Source organism: Ambystoma mexicanum, chromosome 10, assembly GCF_040938575.1.
Source record: "Ambystoma mexicanum isolate Mex_15411 chromosome 10, UKY_AmexF1_1, whole genome shotgun sequence".
Lineage (NCBI taxonomy): Eukaryota > Metazoa > Chordata > Amphibia > Caudata > Ambystomatidae > Ambystoma > Ambystoma mexicanum.
The window spans coordinates 1,024,635,036-1,024,656,411 of NC_090932.1; the positions used below are offsets into that span (position 1 = coordinate 1,024,635,036).

At 44.8% G+C, this 21,376-nt stretch overlaps 1 protein-coding gene across 6 annotated transcripts in view; it reads left to right on the forward strand.

Annotated features, from left to right (window-relative positions):
* ABCC5 (ATP binding cassette subfamily C member 5) overlaps positions 1-21,376 on the forward strand; it is a 2,124,586-nt gene that overhangs the window by 662,912 nt on the left and 1,440,298 nt on the right. For 5 of the 6 annotated variants that reach the window (XM_069618835.1, XM_069618837.1, XM_069618838.1 and 2 more), the window contains 2 exons: positions 6,691-7,044; positions 8,138-8,209. In XM_069618835.1, coding sequence (XP_069474936.1) covers positions 6,691-7,044; positions 8,138-8,209 — 426 coding nt within the window. Of the gene's footprint in view, positions 1-6,588; positions 7,045-8,137; positions 8,210-21,376 lie in introns of all 6 variants that reach the window. The other variant, XM_069618840.1, reaches the window with a different exon arrangement.

The window sequence follows — 21,376 nt, forward strand, 5'->3', positions numbered from 1 at the left end:
TTACCTTGTGAATTGCACAGTGACACACGTATACAATCAAATATTGAGGGGATAATTATTGAATGGCCCCGGGATCCGTCCCCCCTAAACAAGGGTTTGCGCAAGCTTCCAAACTAAGGAATCCCGTTGCCTTTATGCTGTGCCCCACAGGCGGGATAAGGAACACTCTTGAATCACAATACCTGCACTCATTAACCAAAATACACAAGACCACTAAAAAATTGCATATTACAAAACATGATTTTCTTAAGATAATAGATTTAAAAATGTATTAAACAATCCATATTCCATAATCATAAAAAATACTTCACATAAACCAATAATTACCTAAAATTCATACCATACAACTCTATGCTCACAAAGTGCAATCATGCTTCCTTTCTACTAACACACCTCACATACCAATGTTAGTCCACATTCTCTTCGCCATACAATATTGTACAATATTGTACAGACACCTGTCGAATACACAACACAGAGAGCTCGCAAATTCCGAATTGCTTCCTCCAGACCGTTCGTGTCCTTATTTAGCGAATCCTATACAAAGGTTCTCATTAATTTAATTAATCTTCAAACAGTGTTGCCTTCTAGTAAAGCAACCTCAATGCCCGACATGTTTCGTTCTTTTAAACCATATTCGACAAATGACAGAACTTCTTCAGGGGAATAAATTTGACATACAGGTTTTCATGGTCTTCTCAAATTCTGTGTGATCATGTTCCTCTGTAACCCTATGGGGGACAGCATAAAAGCAATTGCACAGTGACACTTTATCTAAGGGAAAAGGGGCTCAGGAGCCCTAAAAGGAATGAACATAAGACAAGAAGAAGTCCAAGGGAAAGGAGCATACACCTAGCATTACAATCCTTTATTTTAGAACATTATTTCGCATCACTTTACTACCAGAGAGAATGGTAACTTTTCTGTTAGTTGAAGACATAGGAAGAGATCATCCTTGCACAGTTACTTTAGGTTGTTAGTGTTAGGAACAGAGGTAGGTTGGAGACACAACAGTGACATACTTTTTAGTTGTGGACAATTAGACTAGTTTTCTTTGCAGTAGGGAAACCCCTCTTAGGTTTAGGAACAGAGGCATTTGTCCAACCTTTTATTAATAAATAAAAGTGCATGTTAGGCAGAAACCTGCGCAGTTCCCTTTGGGAACATTGCAAAAGATTAAGGACTACAGGTTTTAGCAGTAAACCCACTTGGTAGCAGTCTGTACCACCCAGATTTACCTGGTAGCTGTGGCTGAGCAGTCAGACTTCCCTCAAGAAAAGTTATGCAGTATGCAAAGTATACACAATAGGCACTCAGATACAATAATACAAGCAAACACTGACCAGAGCTTTGGTATCAAAGTATATAATTATTTATTTAAAAACACACTGTTGAAAACACTCCAGCACTCTTATTGTAAAACACTCTAAACACAGTTACTATTATAATATATACAACCCGTATTCCTTATCAGATAAGTCTTAGTTAACACCACTTATTTCCAGACAGAGGTGAGCGCTTAACTATAGATGGCACTCCAATAAGTTCATGAAGAAGGGAGGGAAAAAGACAGAATATGGAAAGATACACCACTCTAAGATTTAGGAACACTTTTAGCAAGGCAGAAGAGCAAAAGTCACTTGTGAGCCAAAGTCCATGGGCTGGGCCCACTCTTAGAGAGAGCAGAGCACAAATGCGCCCAAGATCACACAGTTACACTAGGCTTTGAAAGTCTTGCAGAGAGTTCGAAAAGAGTTTAGAGAGGCTCAGAAAAGTTTAGCCAGGGTGTCCCAGGCTAACCCAGGTTCGAAAGCCAGGGGCTAAATCTACCCCGTACAGTCGGTGGCAAGGGAAGCCAGGTGGAACACGGTACCTTAAGTGGGAAGGATCCTCCAGCGGTGGCAGTTGTTCCTGGCAGCGGGTGCAAGTCTCAGCGTCGTCCAGGGGAAGAGAAGATCTCGACTTGGAGGAAAGATGAAGGTCGTTGCACTGCCAGGGAAGAAACCTGCCGCAGAATTTTCCGGTTAAAGGTGTTACCCTTTATTTTGCGGTCGTGGTAAAACGTGGTATTCTGGTTGCCAGGGTGCTTGGCACAGGCAAGGCGGCCACGAGATGCGTTGGGAAGGCGAAAAGACGGTGAAACTGGTTATCCCCACCAGTCAAAGGAAGAAGACTCTCCGGCGGGAGATCTCCTCTGTCGTTGGGAAAAGTGGTGAGACGGTCCAGCAGGGCTCCACCGGTGGTGTCATCGTGGCAGGTCGGCTCAGCTTCTCCCTCTTCGGATTCTTAGGTCCTGTGGCGACTTCTGGAGCTCCAGTCCCCAAAGCCCTGCTTTTATGCAGAAAACCCCCATTCACTCAGCCTAGCTGTCACTCAAACATGCTAAGTGGTGAGCCGGCCGGCTCACCACTTGGGCCAATCATGACGGAGTGCGACTTGAGTTGCCTAGGCAACTCAGTCCAGGGTGCCTAAATCCCCCTCCACCCCTCCTAAGTACCCCAGACAGAGTGGCACCACTTTGGAGGGCTTCTGTGGAGAAGCCCGCCAAAAAGTGGAACAAAGGGCTCTACTTGGGTTGGAGTCACAGAAGAGAACACAAACGCCATTTTAGAACCGAGTTTTGGCAAAAAATACCAACCGGAGAATTAATAATAATTAAATAAACCGGCGGTATGCTCGAGGCTATCGTAATTAAATAAATAAAGATAGTAGCCTCGAACAATGGGAAAATCCCATAGAGAAATATTCGCGGTTGAATATAAAAAGTAGTATCCACTGCCACCAGCCAAAACTCGATCAGGGCGGGGCGGAGACGTGCCCCCTCGACTAACAGACCCCGGGACAATCGAATTGCCCCAGCCAGTACGTCCACAATATGATGGTTTGTACTGGTTCTGTTCAGAATTCAAGACTAGTAAAGTCAATGGTGACTTTACATGCCCTGGGAGACAGTAGTCAGTCCCAGGGTATGGAGTCTATACTGGGGGGGTCACTATGACACCCCTGTGTTACTGCACTGAGGGTGCTGTGTAACACATATCACAAAAACACAAGACGCCCTATGGAGTAAAAGACCCCATAGCCCATTAAACACATCTACAGTCAAAGGAACACACTCAAATCATGTCCAAGAGTGAGGGTAAAAGAGTCTCACTCTTGGCAGGAGAAAAAATTAAACCCCAAAAAATCCAGCAAAGCTGCTGGGGGACTCACTAGGTTAGGAAATTCAGCCTAAACAGAGAATTCTCCCTAACAGTGAATACCCAAAAACATGCCACACTTGGGTCCAAGCTTTACTTCTGCACCCTCCTAGGTGTGTATATGCATACATCCTAATTTACATGAGGGACCCTGAAGTACTGGCACTCAAGGTGTTAAAAACATTAGAAATGGGAAGAGGAATGTTGGTCTTCTGTGCCTCTATTTGGACTTAATGGGAAAAATAGGCCAAATCATTCAATGAAGAGGGCGTTGTGGTAAAATATCTGGAGTACCATCAAATCCTTGCAAGCTGGCATTCCGAGTCTCTTGGTCCCCTAAAAAAAAAGGGGTGATTATCTCAAAAAGAGGTTTGTCCTTATTAGGGTCAACATTAGAATTGTTGACTTGATGCTGAGCATTTCTTCCTCCCTCCCCATTGTCAGGATCTATATTTTGAGCTTTAAAAATAAAAAATACATTATGTGTGGCAGGCTTTGGAAATACCAGCTTTACGCTTGTGTTGTGAAGCTGTCTGGTGATCCATCAATAGCAGGTTGGAGGCATCCCCGGGACATTCCTGTGAAGTAAGCAGGTCATTCCCGAAATACTACAGGATGTGGCAGTGTTACAAAATGGATTACCAGCCATTGCACAGGTATCAATGTCGAGACAATCCAGAGCTACAGGCACCACAACAGACTCCAGAATGGATGCAGATAGACATTCGCGCCCGGATGCCCATGGGCCTGGTGCGCGCTACAAATAAATGAAATACAAATACAAACAATGGTGTTCATGGGCTTGGACCGCTGCGGGCAGGCATCTATTGTTGGTGATTGGTTTCTAACAAGGTGGATATTGACAGTTGACAGTCGGGATCTAGAAAGGCCACTAGTCACTAGTGGAGCTGTGGGCGAGCGAGGATGCAAAAGGTCTGAGGATCGGTACTTCCATGACTACTATCTCTTTTCCCCTGACACTGGTCTTTACGAAAAACATAGAGTATATCAACAGACAACACCACTAATGTACATGACCCTCCAGTGCAGTGATGCAGCCAGAGGCTGTAGTTTAAGAGCAATGGCCTACCTACTGAAGAGGCTTGAAGACTACAAGAGGGTTAGGACTGTCAGGAATTGTGACTGCCAGGAACAGAAGCTAGAGTGCTGAGAAACAGGTTAAGATTAGCTCTTAGACAGAGAGCACAGTATGGAGGGGTGCAGCAGTGTTAACCTACACATTTCCCAGGGAAATACAAATGGAGGAACACAAGTAGACAGTATCAGGATCTAGGCCGAAGCAAAAGAGGAGGGGAAGCAATGCCTTAAAGAGAGCAGCTGGAGGAGTGGGAACACAGCCACAAGTAAGGAGACCCGGGCACGAGAACAGGGGACCAACACAGACCTCGCTGCCTAGTGGCAGCAGGTGAGCGTGGAGCGGGCTGAGAAAGAGACCTTCCTTTGGGTTTGAGCGAGGTTGCCGTGGGATGCACAGCAAGTTCAGCTCTGAGCCGGAATCAGAGACAGTGACACAGGAACAGGATTGTGTGACATGAACGTTTTGCGTGCTCCTGCCATGATTGCTTCAGGTTACCCTAATAAGGCCCAGCTTCTGCAGCTAAAGCACGGCTGCAGCAATGCTCCAGCCAGACAGGCCGTGTTTCTCTTAGGCACCATCCAAGGAAGCGAGCGCTTTGTAGGTCTAGGATTGACAGAGTGCACAAAAAGCTCAAGCTTTTTATGGGCTCTGGGTTTCATTTTTCCACATTGTCAGCAAACCACAGTGCCATAAAAGCAATTCCTCACTTGAGCTTTTTTTTCATCATAGCATTGGCAGATTTTGAATGAACCCATTGCGTCACAAAGCTGCTGGAAGAACTCCAATATACGTACCAGAAGGGAAAGATTTTCCTAGAGTGAAGGAAACTTCACACATGCAAAGATAATCTTACAGATAAGGGAATTGTTGATGCAGATTTTGAAAATCACAAACATAAAGTAGTGTTGGAACATCCTGCTCTTACGGAGCAGAATACTCTTATTTAGGAAAGTGTTCTGGTTGCAGTCTGATGGTGGTGGGCCAGTTCTAAGGTGTTGAATCTGGGTCCAGTTCCTTACTGAAGAACTGAAGCTTACGGAGTCCTTGCTGCTGTGAAGTCCGTTCCTCGAGCTTCTTGAGCATATCCTGCAGCTTGCATAACACACATTCCAGTTTCTGCCACCACAGTATGTGGTTCATTATCTAGTCTTGTAGTATTTTCACCTGTTTGATTCTGGCATCTGTCCTGAGGTTTGTTATTCAAGGGTGTAGTGTGAGTGCTTTAGCTTTACAAATCGATGGACTTCCCTCAGTGTGGTCTTGGTGGTCTGAAAGGGTAGTCCCTTTGGCTTGATGGATTGGGTTTCTGGCCTGGTCATGAGAAAAGTACATATTGCGACCGTTCCATTTCTTCGGTTGGAGCAAGCGGTTTAGACTAGTTGAATGTTGACTTCCTAGATCATGCTCTTTTTCCATATCTAGAAAAAGAATATCTTCAAATTGCATCTTCCAGCCCAATTGAAAGTTGATATTCGGCTTGTTTATTGAACTAAGAATGCAATAGTCCAACTCAGTTATGTGATTTTGCCAGCCACTTGTGTGACTAATCGTGTGTCATTGGCCTTGTGTGTTGAAAGCTGCCTTGAACTTCTCTTTTCAAGGTGATCACCGTTTCCTGCATTAGTGCCTTATCTGGCTGCCGTAACATTACTTTTAGTAATTTTGCATACTAATATTATTTGTTATTCTATTACATTTCTGTGCATGCAGTACAAAGCCCCCTTTTTTGGTGCCATGCCAAATGTATGCCATTGTCACTCTCCATGCAGTGTGATTGGTGATGAAAAATCATGGGGTTCGGGTAGGTGAGTGGCCCTTGTGATGAAACCAAGCTAACAAGCCTATCTGGAAAAATAGACAATTGATCGGCACCCCTAGTTTAACATGAACATTATTTCAAGTACTCAGAGGCCGGAAGTGCATTAAACTTTAAATGCTGTTTGAATATTGGGCTTCCTAATTTCAGCTCTGATTAGTTTATCTTAAGTTTTATTTTAGGCAAGCTTTATAGTGTAGGCTTGCTACAGAGCACCACAGAGACTGTGGAAGGTTGACAGTCCAGTTTCCAATTTTTGATTTAGAGATCTTCTATTGAGGTAGTAGGCATGTGGGTTTGTGCGGGATCAAACTTAATTTCACAAGAAAATTGTGTTTTTAAAATGTTTACATCGATGGTAAGCGTGTCAAAACCCCACTACATCTGCTATGCTCTCCCACATTCAGGCGTCCCCAGGCCCCAGGTGGGCCTGGTTGTTAGTTGACACTAATGAGCTACCTTTTGCTCTTCAGCAGCTTCCTCCCACTGTATAACCTGATGTGTTTTGCCGCCTGAGTGTGCCATAGGCTTGACCCGGTGTCTCATCTTTGCACCTCTCTCACGGCTCCTCTCAGAGTTTGTTTCTCATGGAGGAGGTGCACTTGATAAAGAGAAAGCCAGCCAACCCTAAGGTCAGCATTGAACTGAAAAATGCCACGCTGGCATGGGACTCTTCCCACGCCAGCACCCAGAACACACCCAAGCTGACCCCCAAAATGAAAAAAGACAAGAAAGCTGCCGCCAAGGCGAAAAAGGAGAAAGCCAAGCTGCCCAACGAGGGGGCACAGGCAGTTCTGGCGGAGCAGAAAGGGCATCTTCTGGTGGATAGTGATGAGCATCCAAGCCCTGATGAGGAGGTCAAAGGTGCCTGTGTGGGGAGCACATGGCTGCAGCGGACTCTCTACAACATTGACCTGGAAATTGAACAGGTAAGTGCAAAGCAATGCTCTTGTCTGGTAATGTTGCATGCAGTTTTAGATTCTTAAACCAGGCAGTTTGTTAGTGGATCTAATTTTCTGTGTGTTGCTTTTTGAAAGCGCTCCTTTCTCACATGCTGTGCTAACTGAAAATTGATTACTGAGCCGAATTGAACGGTGGCCTATTGACAAATGTGGAGGAGTGGAAATACTGCTGTACTAACGTATGAGATGAGCATACAAGTAACTTATTGGTACCTAGAAGGTGGAGCAGATACAGTATGTCATTAGCCACAGAACATATATGCAGAGCTCTGTCAATGAGGAGTTTCCCAGGTACCATGTTCCTTTTAGGGGACCCTGCTCAATGTTTTTGTCGGGCAGGGGCGGGAGGCAGAAAGTTTGCAGATGAGACCTCTGTACACGTCTGCAGCATTGTTAAATTACCTTTGTGGTTTATTGGCATATTTAAACACCCTTCCCGGTTCACTAAACTGTCATCTGGCTCATATATAATGTGGTTAATAAATGGCATTGTCAGTAGATGGAGTGGTCTAGCTGAACCCATATAAACTGCTTGAAGCACAGTTTTGTAAGCTGCCTTGGCCTCAGACACAGGTTTTGTTATATTGGAGTCCATTGGGCTAACTTGTTTCGCATTGTTCCTTTGATGTTTGACTTTCATTCCCTGGCTTTTCCGTCCTGTAACTCGTTTTATGTTTCTGCAACATGAGCAAGTAAGGCATTAAAATAAAATGCATTCATGCAAACTGGGGAAAGATTTCCTACTGTAATGCTCTCTTTGAGGTCTTGTTTTGCTCGTAGCTTACTCTTGTGGTGTCCTTGACTCTTGTGGTGTCTTTGTGCTGAAAAGTTGATCATTATTCAATCTGTTTTTACGTGGTGCAATTTGTTGCAGAAAGCCTTCAGTTGACGACCTACTGGATCGGTTATTCGATGTCTTACTCTTTATCTGCTCTAATTTTCAACACGTTCATAACTGTATTCTAAGCTGTTTGTATTACAAATTGTATAAATCGCCTGGGGAGGGCTGTTAGACTTTGACAGCATACGTATGAACTGTAGCTTTGTTTTTGTTATGCAGGGGAAACTTGTTGGGATCTGCGGCAGTGTTGGAAGTGGCAAAACATCACTGATTTCCTCTATCTTGGGGCAGGTAAGGAAACTGCTGCAATACTGTAAGCATGACACATTTTTGTTAATCCATCTTTCATGTTCTATGACTGTTTGATCTCAATTGCCTTGGTTTGAAAAAGTGTGATATGGCGAAGAGATGTGATTTACGTGTAAATGCTTTCACATGTTATGTCAGGATTCCTATTTTGGGGATTCTACGGCCACTTCTGGGGCTTCTCAACTTTTAGCTTCTTATCCCCGTCTTTTTTGGTTCCTTTTAGTGGGACTTCTCCTAAAATTCCACTGATATTACATCCCTTTTGACCTTAAATAAGGTATAAGGTATTGAGTCGGCCCTAAGGCGTCCAGTGCCAGGGATGCCCCTCATACTCACCATTTTTGCCCTAGGGTGATTTGATCACCCTAGACCATGGGTTTTAGGTAGTAGGTTTGTGGCAGCCATACCTTAGTTTTGTCTTCACCAAAAGTGCAAGCCATGTTACCGCATTGGGAGCCCTGCATACTATTTTTTTAGTTATTGGGGTACCATTGTTCTTTTTGTAATCTTGCACTCTGCATTTTGTGTTTCAGGACTCCAGCATTGGATCTTTCATAGATTCACATGCTGTGAATATTCCCAGCATCAAGCTGGGAGTCCTTGGTTACCTTTTTGATTTACTTTTAAAAACAAAAGTTGGGTCTCTTTTGTACGCTATTACCCTCTTTATGGGTGCTTTAGCCCCACATCAAATGGGACATCAAGCAACAAACTCCTCCTCCAGAACCCTTCCTCCGATTCTATCTGTGTGCTATGCTGGAAGGAGTCCTCAAGTTGTTTCTCCTCTGATGAAAAAGGTTTTCAAGAAGAAAATCCAACTTATAACACATTTCCAGAAGGAAAATTCCCTCTCGTATATCGGAGAGGAAAACAAGAGTGTTGTGGATAAAATCAGCAACAATGGCAGTCAAGACAAGGGATAAGACCAAAAAGTCGTTATTCAAGGCCTGTAACACCTGTGGCCCCAAAAATTTCTTCTAAGGCGACAAGCACGGTGAGTGCATTTACTGCCTCTACTCAAACCATTCGGTAGAGGATTGCGATATTTGCAAAGGCTTTAGTGCCAAAACCCTTAAGGATAGGCACCAACGACTTGTGTGTTGGCTCCAGGAGGGAGATTACCCACCTTCAGAGTCGTAATCCACGAGGAGCATGGCTGTGCTAATGGGAAAAAGATCGCCCTGCAAGGAAAGTGCAAGATCTGAGTAAAAGCCCCTTAAAAAACATAAGCACTGCCACCGCCATGGGTTGTTGTCAGCAGTAGAGACAATAGGTCCAAGATATCTTCGTCGTCATCCACGTTGCAGGGGAAAAGGCCAACAAAGTGTCCATCGATGCCTTCATCACCGTTGTTGACGAAGGGTTTGCTGACAGGAAAGTCGACGGTAATGGCCGACCAGTCGGCGACAGCAAGCCTACATTCCAGCAAGGCAAAAAACCGCTACATCCCCGTCGCCGTCCACGGGGGAAAAAAACATAAACCCCAGTCTGACACATTTGTTGACCTAGAAAAGCTTGTCGACTGACACTGTGTCAACCAAAACACAACAGTTTTCAACCAAAAGTTTTCCATCTGCGACTTCGCCAATGAGTTAAAAACGCTTGCCAAGTCACTCATCTACCACAGGGAAGCGTCCTCAACCATACCATTGACGACCCCGTCATCAAGTACAATTTTATAACCACTATGGCTAGTCAAGAACTACCATGCCGTTGACAACCTCGACGTTGAGTAAGTGGCTGGGGTGAAAAACCCTGCAATGACCCGTGGAAAAGTCACCATTATAAGGGAAGCATGGTATCAAAAGCAAGACAGACACAAAAGATATGATTGTAAAACTTGAATTTTTCTCGAAAAAGCGGTTGGAAGAATGCCTATTTTGCCCTACGTCTCGGATGGGAGCACGCTAGACCATCAAATAATAAATAAGTCTGTCAAAACAAGATGGCCTATGCCTGTAAAACCTAATACCAGCCGTTTCTCTAAAGTAACAAAATGTGTTTGGGAAAAAATTTGTATGCAAAAGAAATAATGTGCAAAACTATAAAGAATCAATGTGGCTGAGTTAAGTCTCCTCTCCACGTTGGACAGCACGGGGAAAGGCGGCCCCCGTAGACAGGTTGACACACTCTGGCCCAGGTTCTTCAAAATTAAAGGCAGTTCATAACATGCATTGAGGTCCGCCTGGCCTTCCGCGCTTAAATTCTCTTTCCAGCTTCAATATATAGTTCCACAAAAGGTTCACACTGGTCTCCCTCATTCGGGCTCGGACCCTTTCCAAAAAAAAGTTCAGGTAGGTCTCCCTCTGTTGGGGTCGGACCTCAAAACAAAATTCACCTAAGTCCCCCTCTGTCAGGCTCAGACCTCTTGAAAGAATGTTCAACAAGACTTGCAAGGGGGCTCCCTTCCCTAAGCTTATTACATTTCGGGTCGGGATCAGACCGCTTTTGGATGTCGAAGCGTGGCTTGCTTTACAGACCTCCGCAGGACCACTTCGACTAACAGTTCATTTGTTTTCCCGTTATAAACAATGCACCTTTCGCTGAGACTTTCGAGTGGGATACTTCCTTTCACTGGACCACTCGTTACTCAGTACTGCTGATTTCACAGCTATAATTTTACTTCAAAGTTCATTCACTGGTCTGCCACTTCAATCTTTGACACACACTGGTCTCCCAGGTCATTTGCCAACTCACTGGCTGTGTGCATTTCTTTCTTGCTTTTCTCCAGGGGTCTCCCTCAGTCTGGCTCGTACCCCCTCCAAAGATCATAGATTGGTCTCTATCAGTCGGGCTCGGAACCTCTCAAAAAATCGGAAGGGTCTACCTCAGTTGGGTTCAGAACCCTTCCCAAGTTTGCAGATGGGTCTCCCTCAGTCGGGCTTGGACCACTCTCAAAGTTCAAAAAATAAATGTCTTCATTCTGATTTTGCTCCCACTTCGCCAGCTCTCCCTTTTGGCATTCTGGCGGTTTTGGGAACTGCAGGAGTTTATGAAGATACTTGTTGAGGTCAGGGTCTTCCCACCTGCCCCTCAAAGGCCTGGGCTGTCGTGCTTTGCCCAGGGTAGGAGTTCTGATGTGGGCACCGCCAGGTAACCCCAGCTGCCCCTGGTTTGGCTTCCTGGAGGTACAGTTCCCTCTCCACACTGCACCCTCCCCAGTACTCACAGGCCCAGCAATCAGGTAGTCCTTCTTCCTCCAGACCTTCCAGTTTCTCTCCAGCTCGAGTTTTCTCCCTCTGGATTCCGTGCACTATCCAACATCCCCAGCTCGCTTAGTGTGTGCCTGTGGACTCTGCATTTTATATTGAGGGGAAGGCTTAATAGGTCTCAGGTGAGACTGATTGTCAACAAGGGAGGCCTGACCGTGCCGGTCCTTGTTAAGGGGACAGTCTGTTGTTTAAAGGGAAGAGTCTGTCTTCTGTGTCTGAGTGTGTTTCTTCTCAATGATCTTCATCCTCTCAATCCCTCTCTTCTTCGTCTCACTGTTGGTATAAAAAAGTGGGTGTGGGGGGGTTGGGAAGTCGTAGTGTTTTCTATTAATCATGAGAGAATTGGGTAGGGTTTTGTAGGATTTTGGGATGTAGGGTTGGGGGTACAGGGGTTCTGGTTTCCCATGAGGCTCTCGCCTTTTTCCCTTTAGGGAAAAGTACTGGGGTAGGATGGGACTTGCTTTAACATATCACATGTAGACTGAGGGGGTGTCGGGTATGGGTGTTTCAGAAAGGGGGGAATACCGTTTCTCACGCTCATCCACGGACGCCCCCAAAAACTGTAAAGCGCGCAAAGGCAACGCTAAGGCTATAGAACACCTCCCTAAACACAAAGAGAGAGCAGGAGACGGAAAAGCTGCTGGAGGAAAAACAGATACAGGTGATTACTGCACCAATCGTTTATTCTGATGTGATGCCCTTTTCCAGGGCAGCCAATACAACCATTATTAAATCCCCAGGCGTTGCTGTCTCTTCAGGTTCTCTCCTCTTTGCAGTCCGTATTAATGCAACTGCAGGCCAGGTTAACGCCCTCACAGCCAGCGCAGCTGCCTACAAGACGACTACTGGCAGGTGAATGTCAAACAACTGGTTGGCTTTAACCAGTCCAGCCCTGGGTGAAGACCCCAATCAAGACACATGCACCTACAAGATCAAGGTCACCCTTGCAACAAAGATCATCCAGTGGGTCGAAGTCAAGGTTGGCACACAGGAACCAAAAATCGAAATTCAAACAGGGAAACACAAGACCACATGAGTCACCATTGCCTTTTGGGCCTCCGAAAATGACAATAGTGCCACCACCCATTCTATCATTCATGGTGGAAGAATACGCTGAAGGGGAGCTTTCACATACAGAAAGATCTACGGGGGGCTAAACAAATTCATCGAAAGGCAATTGCTCCAAATGGTGACATTGCAACAAGTAATCAAGGCCATTAAACCACACGGTTTTCTGGGGTCCTTTGACCTCCAGGATGTGTACTTCCTCATCGCAATCCACCCAAAACACGGGAAGTACCATCATTCTGAGTGCTGCCATTCGGCCCCTCTGACCTTTACCAAATGCCTGGCGCCCATTGCTGCAAGCCTCTGCAAAATGGACCACCACGTCTATACGTATTTAGACTGGCTCGTAAGGGCACCAACGCAGGCCAAGGGCACAAGAGTCTGTATCAGAGTGGATGCAGATGCTCCGGAACCTAGGTTTTTCAACAAACTACAAGAAGTCTTTTCTGCAGCCATCCAAGACTTCAGCATTTCTTGGGGCTCTGTTCTCCACAGAGGAACCACAAGTACGGCTGTCAGTCGATCGAGTAGACACAGTAACCACAGTAACCTCATTAGTTCCCACTTTCCCACCACCAGGAAACTGGACTTCAGTGCACAAGTGCATGCGCCTTCTCAGCATTGTCGTTGTGCATCCCACTCATACCCAACTGCAGGCTCTACACGCGGCCTTTGCAAGAGTCATTTCCACCAACAAAAAAAACTCTGGTGGACTGGAGCCTGAATACAGTCTTAGTGGGGCTTATGGTTTTCTTTCCCAATGCCTCTTCCCAAGTGCAGGTTGCATTGCACTATTTGGATTTTAAAAGAGCGATCAAGTACTACATGGACAGAACCAATTCTTTCAGGGCTTCAAACAAGCTCATTATAGCATTTGGCCCTACCAATAAAGGCAAAGCTATATCCAAGCATGGGATATCCAGGTGGCTCACTTCTGCTTTTGCTTTCTGTCACACTAAAGGAGCGGCCCCATGCCCCTTCAACAACGGCCATGGCAGCCTCAGAGGGGCTATGGTCAGGTGTCGCACTCATCGACATTTGCCAAGCAGCAACCTGGAAGGTGCCTCACACATTTACAAAGCACTAATCCCTGGAAGGAGAGAATGCAGTGGATGTCCAGATAAGGAGAGCCGCCCTGCAGTGTCTGTTCCAATAAGGTAGACATTTTACCAACTTGCAATCAACAGTTATTATACTGCTTCATATTCTATTCACAGAATGTGAATCAATGAAAGATCCAGTGCTGGAGAAGGAGTAAGTTGCTTACCTGTAACTCCTGTTCTCCAGCATTGGTATCTTTCATAGATTCACATGAGCCCTCTGTCAACCCCTCCCAGCTAAAAGCCTAATAGCGCAAGGTGTAACTAGCCAGCATGACTAGTCAGAATCTGAGGAAGGACTGTGTAGGAGGAGCTTGCTACTCAATGTGCCATTAGATGGGGTCTAAAGCACCCATAAAGAGGGCGATGGCATACAAAAGAGACCGAACTTTTCTTTTTCAAAGTGAATCAAAAAGGTAACTGAGGATTCCCAGCAGGACGCTGGGGATTATTCACAGCATGTGATTCTATGAAAGATACCAGTGCTTGAGAACGGGAGTTACAGGTTAACAGCTTACTCCTTTCTTTGGCTAGGTGACCACGAGGGGGGCTTAAAATAGTAGTTATGACCAGGTGGGCTCTTTATGAGCCCTCTATGGCAGCCTCCATATTGGTCCGAACTGGCTTAGGCCGACAGGGGTCCCTGGATTATCTCTTTTAATTTATGGGTGGTAAGGCTGAATGGCAGTCTTATTGACACACCAGTATGTTGAGTCATCTGACCTTCAGCCCCATTTAGTGATTGGCTGTCTGGCTTTCGGCCAGCCCTTTTGTGCAAGGGTTTTTAGGCGTTGTCATGCTCCTGTTGCATTTCTGTCCTGCAACGAGTAGGAAGCAGATCTGCTGGAGGAGATTTTTGCTGATGCCTGCTGTTTTCTGCCATTTATAACCTTTACCTGAGCTTACAGGCCAGTGGTTTGGCCTATCACAGTTTGGTGTTTGCATCTGGAGGTCTACTCTGGGCCCCTAAAGTCTCCTGAAGTTTTCCCACATCTGCTTGGGTGAGCCCTGCATACCAGAAAAGATGTTGGGCAGTTTTGTAACACCTGCCTTTAACCACCTGAATCTTCTAATTGGCTGTGTGCAACTGCAGAAGTCTATAAGGTGGTTGAATCCTCAACTACCCACCAGATCCTCACCTAGGGGTGACCAAGGGGGCCACCACTGGTTGCTTCCCTCCTGGTACCATTTGTTGCCATGCTGCTGTCTTCTTTTGTTCACCCTGCTACTAGGAGCTGTTTTATCGAGTTCCCTCATTATTAAAGTCTTCCTCGCTGGATTTTCCATACTGGCTTGAAGGTAAAAATGCTGGGATTAGTCTGTTTTTTTTTCCTGGGACCATTTCTGGCCCAGGGTTCATGTCCTATAGAACCAAAACCTGCAAATTGCACATGTGGGAAGACCAGTTTACTCACTAAGTGTCTTTGCACTGCTGAAGCCATGTTTGCCAAATCTACTGATGTGAGTGCCTACCTTTCGGTCCTGGGGTGGACAATTATTCGAGATGCTAACCCCTAGGTTTCCCTCTCTTCTGGGAAAGAGATTCCTGTGAGGAGTCAGTAATGCGAGGCAGAAAATTGTTAGTTGATTTGTCAACATATGCCATTTTATTCTTAAAATATTCAAAATACCTCACAATCCCTTCTCTGCTGAGGATTTCCATGCCTAACCAAAGCTATGGGAAAACACTCTTAACACAGGATAACTCTCACACTAAGCAACAAATACACAAAGAAAATGTATGCCCATACAGCTTAACATGAACAACATTCACAGTCTTTAAATAACCTTCTAATGTCCTGGGTGATTTCCCTTCCCCAGGATTCAAGGTCAGTGCTGTTCGTGTTCAACCAAAGTAAGAAATGTCTAAAATCAGTTCTTGATGATTCAAAGTCAATGTAAAAGTTGTTAACCAAAGTTCCAATGATAGCAAATGTCTTCTACTTGATGAAATATCCACTTTCCACTTCCACCAAATAGCACCAATGCTAATCCCAGCTCTGATGCGTGGTCAACTCTTCGAGTAGACTTGCCACAGTTCAACAAGAAATGCAATATTTACAACTGCCTGTAATATACAGTTCTTGGTCAACTGTTTTATACTATACAATGGTATATTTGTCAGGATGACGTTTTAGTGCCGCTGTTTCCACTTCAACAACTTCCCTTCTACTTGATTCACTATGAGAACACTCACCTTTGTCTAACAGTACTCCACTTTGTTTATCCTACAACAGTGTTGTATCCACTGACATCCATATATACCATCACAGCTTCAGAACTTTAGACTTCTACCACAGCTTCAGTGATTTGTACTTATAGACAGGCATCGACAAGATACACTTCAAAGTACGTCAGCAACTTCAAGTATTTGTATTTTGTATTTATTTTATTTGTAAAGTGCACCAGGCCCAAGGACATCCGGGCGCATCATTTAGGTTACAGGCAAAACACAGGGTACATAAAACAGAATACATAAGGGAGGGGAATACAGGCAGTGCAACAAAAAGTATAATTTAGGATAATATACAAGTACTATACATATTAACAATCAGGACGGGCAACTAGCAGGCTGGAGCCGGTGTACCAGGTCAGAGGTGACAATGGGCGCTAATAATCAAGGCTGGTCTTGGGCAGACAGCCAGGCTTTGCTCTTGAAGGCCAAGAAGGATGGATCCGCTCTGAGTGGATTGCATAAAGAGTTCCATAGTTTCGCAGCCATGACTGGGAAGCTGCTCCCGCCTGATCTCTGGAGGTTGAAATGGCAGTTGGTTTGAGCACTTCTGAGTGGTCTTGATGAAGTGTGTAAAGAAAATCTAATAGCCCGATAACTAGGTGCTTCGTTCGTGAGGCTTTTGTGTGTTAGCAATAGCGCTTTAAGTGAGACTCTTTGGGAAACTGATAACCAGCGGAGGCTCCGTCTGGAGTCTAAGATGTGGAGGTTCCTAGGGATGTTAAGTGCCACTCTAATGGCATTATTTTGTATGATCTGTAGTTTGTTGATATTGCATTGGTTGGTACCGAGATAGAGGGCGTTGCAATAGTCAATCTTAGACAGGACCAGGGTCATGGCTAGTGTAGTGCAAATGACTGGTGATAGGAATGTACGACATGCCGTAATGAGCTTGCATGTATATGATGCAGCATAGGAGACAATGTTAATTTGTCTAGAAAGTTATAGAGTGGCGTCGATATAGATGCCAAGCGTTTTTGTATCTTTGGCAACTTGGATGGTATTAGAAGCAAAAGATTAGGTAAAATACCCATTCATACAGCCACTCTCTGAAATTCCCAATTTGGGTTTTATGTTAGTTGAAATTTTTCTAAATGCAGTTAGTATGACCATTACAGCTGATTCAAGAAAAAATTCAAACTTGTTGTAGTTTTCAATGTTGGTTTTATCCTTCAAACCAAAGTTTTTTGTAAAAAAGTAACGAATAATCACTAATATTGTCCTTAGTGAGGAGGAATTTGCCACAAGTCACTCTATCTGTAGACATATATTGTGCCAATGCATTTCGGAATAAAATAATTCCTTCATCAGGGCAAGTCTAATCCATTTAAACATAATATATGCATGAAATCGTGCCAGCCATAACATAAATAGTGTCCATATATAATCAATCCCATATCCAACGAAGCATGTGAATGTAAACATCAACATGAACAGTCATCATTCAAATGGTTAAATAAAATAACATACAATAACATGTGAAAGATTGCACATACCCGGTAGTATCGTATGCAGAATCAGAAGGCAGGAAATGACGGAAAAATAAAGAAAATAGAGAAAGCAGATCAGTACCACGGTTAGAAGTAGTGACAAGTAACCAATTAAGAAGGGAAAATGGTCTATTACCTCGTGTAGGTCAATAGTGGCGTTTTCTAAGCTTCAAAAAACAGACAGCAGCACCAGGCTCGATTAGCAGTGGCTGCAAACAAGAAGGTGTGCATAAGGAGCCTTTCAAACATATAGTAACGCATCGAGTAGTGGCAAGCGTGGAAACTGTCTTACCGCTTAAAGGAAACGGTGCGGAGCTGTTCTCTCCGTGTCTGCCGAAAGCAGACTGTCCTTGTTGCATCGGCACGTTGCCGAGCAACCTCATTTTATGTGACACGTGATCGTGGCTCCTCGCTAGAGAGCGGGAGCCACGATCCGTGTCTGCAAGCAAGCCAATGGGCTTGAAAATCATGAAAACAAATAATTATGGGACATCCTGGGTATATTATAGAAAAAGTAATCACAAAAAATGAAAAGCAAAGAAAAATGGTATTGCCATCAATTCTGAAGGATTTGAAGGACGGATCTAACTTACTAAGTCTTTGGTGAGAGCCTAAGATGAGAATCTCCGTCTTTTCATCGTTCAAGCACAGTTCATGCTGCGCCATCCAAGCCTGGATGACTTGGTAAATGGAGTTGATGGCTAAAGTGTCAATTTTGTGGTCACCTGTGATAGGGATGAGTATCTCGGTGTCATCAGCGTAATTGGTATATGTGACACTCAGATAGTCCAATATGTCAGAGTGGTTTCATAAACACATTATAAAGTGTAGGGGAAACACATGATCCTTATGGAACCCCGCAGGTGACCGGCGCTGGATCGGCGGTGGCAGAAGGGGAAAAGACTCATGGATCTATTTTCCAAAAAGGAGGTGATCCAGGCCGTGGCTTTGTCCGAGAAGTGGGCGGCAGTTTTTTTATGGTGGCGGCAGAGGATTTGGTGATTTACTAAATGGAAGGCTGCAGAAATATCTAAAAGGAGTAATAGGGCAAGCTTGCCCTTATCTTTTAAGTCTTCAATCTGAGTTTTAAGATCTAAGAGGGCAGTTACAGTACCATACCGGGGGCAGAAACCTGATTGTCTCAGTCCCAGGAGATTATTACTTTCCCGGTAGTCTTGGATCTGCAGGTATGCTGCGCGATCAAGAATTTTTAAGAGGAAGGGGACCATGGTGATGGGCCTGTAGTTAGTGGGTATGTTAGCATCCAAGGTAGGTTTTTTGAGGAGGGGAATGACCCAGGCATCCTTTAGTTTGTCAGGGACAATCCCAGAGCTGAATGATGAATTTATGAGCGTGGTAATAAAAGGAGCTAGACTATGCAAGGCCTCCTTAATAATGGCAGCAGGACATAGGTCGCCCTGACAGAGGGTTTGAGGTTATTAATGATGTGCTCAACTTCAGTAGTGGATAAAGGTGAGAAGCAGAATGGTTTTAGGGTATTGAGATTAGTGTTAGCGCTGACCTGAAGGATGTTTTGCTGCACACTAGTCTGTAGGCTGTTTTTTTTTTGTCATTGATTTTAGTTTGGAGGGTGGTGATTTTGCCGAGGAGGGCCTTTTGAATGTTAGTACACCAGGAACAGGTTTCAGGGGGAGTGGCAGGAGACTCCAGTTCCTTTAAGATTCTAAATAACTCCTGGGTGTTTGATTGAGCTAGTTCAATGCGTTTGTTATACGCATCTCTTTTGGCATGCAATATAGCCTCTTTATAATTTAAAGTAGCTAGAGTAACGCTAGCTTTGTTTTTTTCAATTGGGATGCTTTTTCAGTGTGATTCGAGGCGCCTTTTTTCTTTGCGAAAGGTTCTCAACTGTGGCGTGAATTACGAGATGAGGAGGGCCTGTAGTTTAGGTTTTCGAAGTTTGGTGGGCGCAATACGGTCGAGGGCTTTCAGCATGGTCTGATTGTACGTGTCTATACCAGGACAGTAGGGTCAGAGCATGATCGGGAGAGATTGTTGAGAGCAGGGAGGATAAGTGGGAGTAATTTAGGACAGGTTATGTTGTACTCGTTTCTTGTGGCAGTGGCAGGTGTAATATCAGGGGTGGTATGGATGATTTTAGTAGGGTACTGAAGGTAATGAGGTGTGCTCGGTCCACGCACATGGTTGGTTGGATACAATGATAGTGTCACAGTTTAAGGTGGCTATCCAGTCGAGAATCCTGCCCTTGGAGTGTGTTGGCATATTGACATATTAAGTAGGCAAGACACTCTTCCTCTGAATAACTCTCTTCAAAAGGGGTAGGCTCTTTTGCCTCTCTTGTCTGTCTGCCACAGTAACAACCTAGCATTGCCTTTAAGACTCACTTCTGTCTTCCACAGTCTCTGACACTACAGGTTGTGCCAACTTCAAGATTGTCTTTACAAGCAGCCAGTATACCTGCATCTTTCTGCCAGTTATCAGCCCAAGTAATCAACCAGAAGCCTTGGTGCCACTCTCTTCGCTTCAGGTGATGCATGCACACTTGTATCCTAGACAAATACACTGGTATCAACTTCATAGTACAGTTAGATTGCTTTTAACACTTTGAGAAAGGCTGGTTGTATTGGTGATATGAGGATACGATTGGCTTTGGCAATGCTTGGTCTCTTCATTATTGTATACACTTTGTCTTAGAAATTAAAGGTATGGCTTGTTAGTGCAGAGAATAGAGTTCAGTCTTGCTTTAGGAATCAAAATTAAGCACACCCTACCACTTCTTAATATAGTTTCCACAGGTTAAAGGTTTCAGCAATTTCATTATCAAAGTTAGGTGTCCGGTAATGGTCTTGGCAGCGTTCACTCTTCTTAATTAGTGACACACGATCACTCCTTTAAATAGTAACAGTCATTGAAAGATTGAACAATGGATGAAAACAGCGTTGGCTTTCTACGTGAGTAAAAATATCTTTCACATTAAATGCAAGTGCTACATTTCCATTGTTCTGGTATTTTCGGGTATTTTCAGCTTCAACTAACAACTTCTACTCACTTTAAATCTTACGCGAATTAACAGGGAGCTGGATACTGTAACCCGTAAATTTTCGTGCAAGGTGTTAGAATGCTGTGCTTCACTCACTGGCTTCTTTGACCGCACTTCCTCTGCAGGTCGCAATGCTTTCCTGATTTATGCCACAACTTCTCCTGCTTCTGGCGTTTTAAGGGCCCACACCCTTTTTCTGTAAAGGTGTCTGCAGCCCGCTGCACGTTTAAGGAGCCCCTCTCACTCCTCAGACCCACGTCTTGCCAACTGCTTCTTACCTCAATCTCCTGCGCGCCCTCTTCACGGCAACCACGGCAATCAGGCTTACATGGGGAAAGACAGCTTTCCTGCATGTCTTTCGCTGCGCAGAGTGTTTGGGGCGAAAGGACCCTCTTCTTGTTCTCTCACTTCTGCTTGGTTTGCCAGCCTTGTGACTTCTTCCTTCTACTACTACTGCTACAGCTTGCATTCCAGTCACAGTTCCAGCTCATTTTCATTGCCTGCACCTGGGGGGGGCCTTTTATGCCTCCCAGGTTACTTCAGGTGTGGGCTATTAGGCAAGATTGCCCGACATCTGCTACAGCATGCCTCTTCAGTCCTCTTTCTCGTCCCAGTACTTTAAGGGATTATGGCACTTGTCCCCTTCAACAAAGGTGTTTCTTTCAACTTTGGCAAACATCAATTAAATGTGTGGAATTATGGGGAAGTTGAACAGGGGGATCCCAGTCTTCCTGGTCTGTTACCCCCCCCCACCAACACCCCCGCACACCCACATGGCATTCTCCCACAGTACACCACACACAGGATCAGGAAGCGTGTGCCTTTCCCTGGCCACATGAGTAGGTTCTCAGACCAGGTTTCTGGGAGGAATCCTCACTGATTTCTCACATTCCATGGCGACGAGTCTACCAGGATCCACTTAGACTTCTATTGGTGGGTTTCTCCTGTTCTGCTGCTTCTTCGATCAAGCCTGGGTCCCTCTGACCCCTGGAACACTTCTTTCGGGTCTCATTTGGCCTTCCTT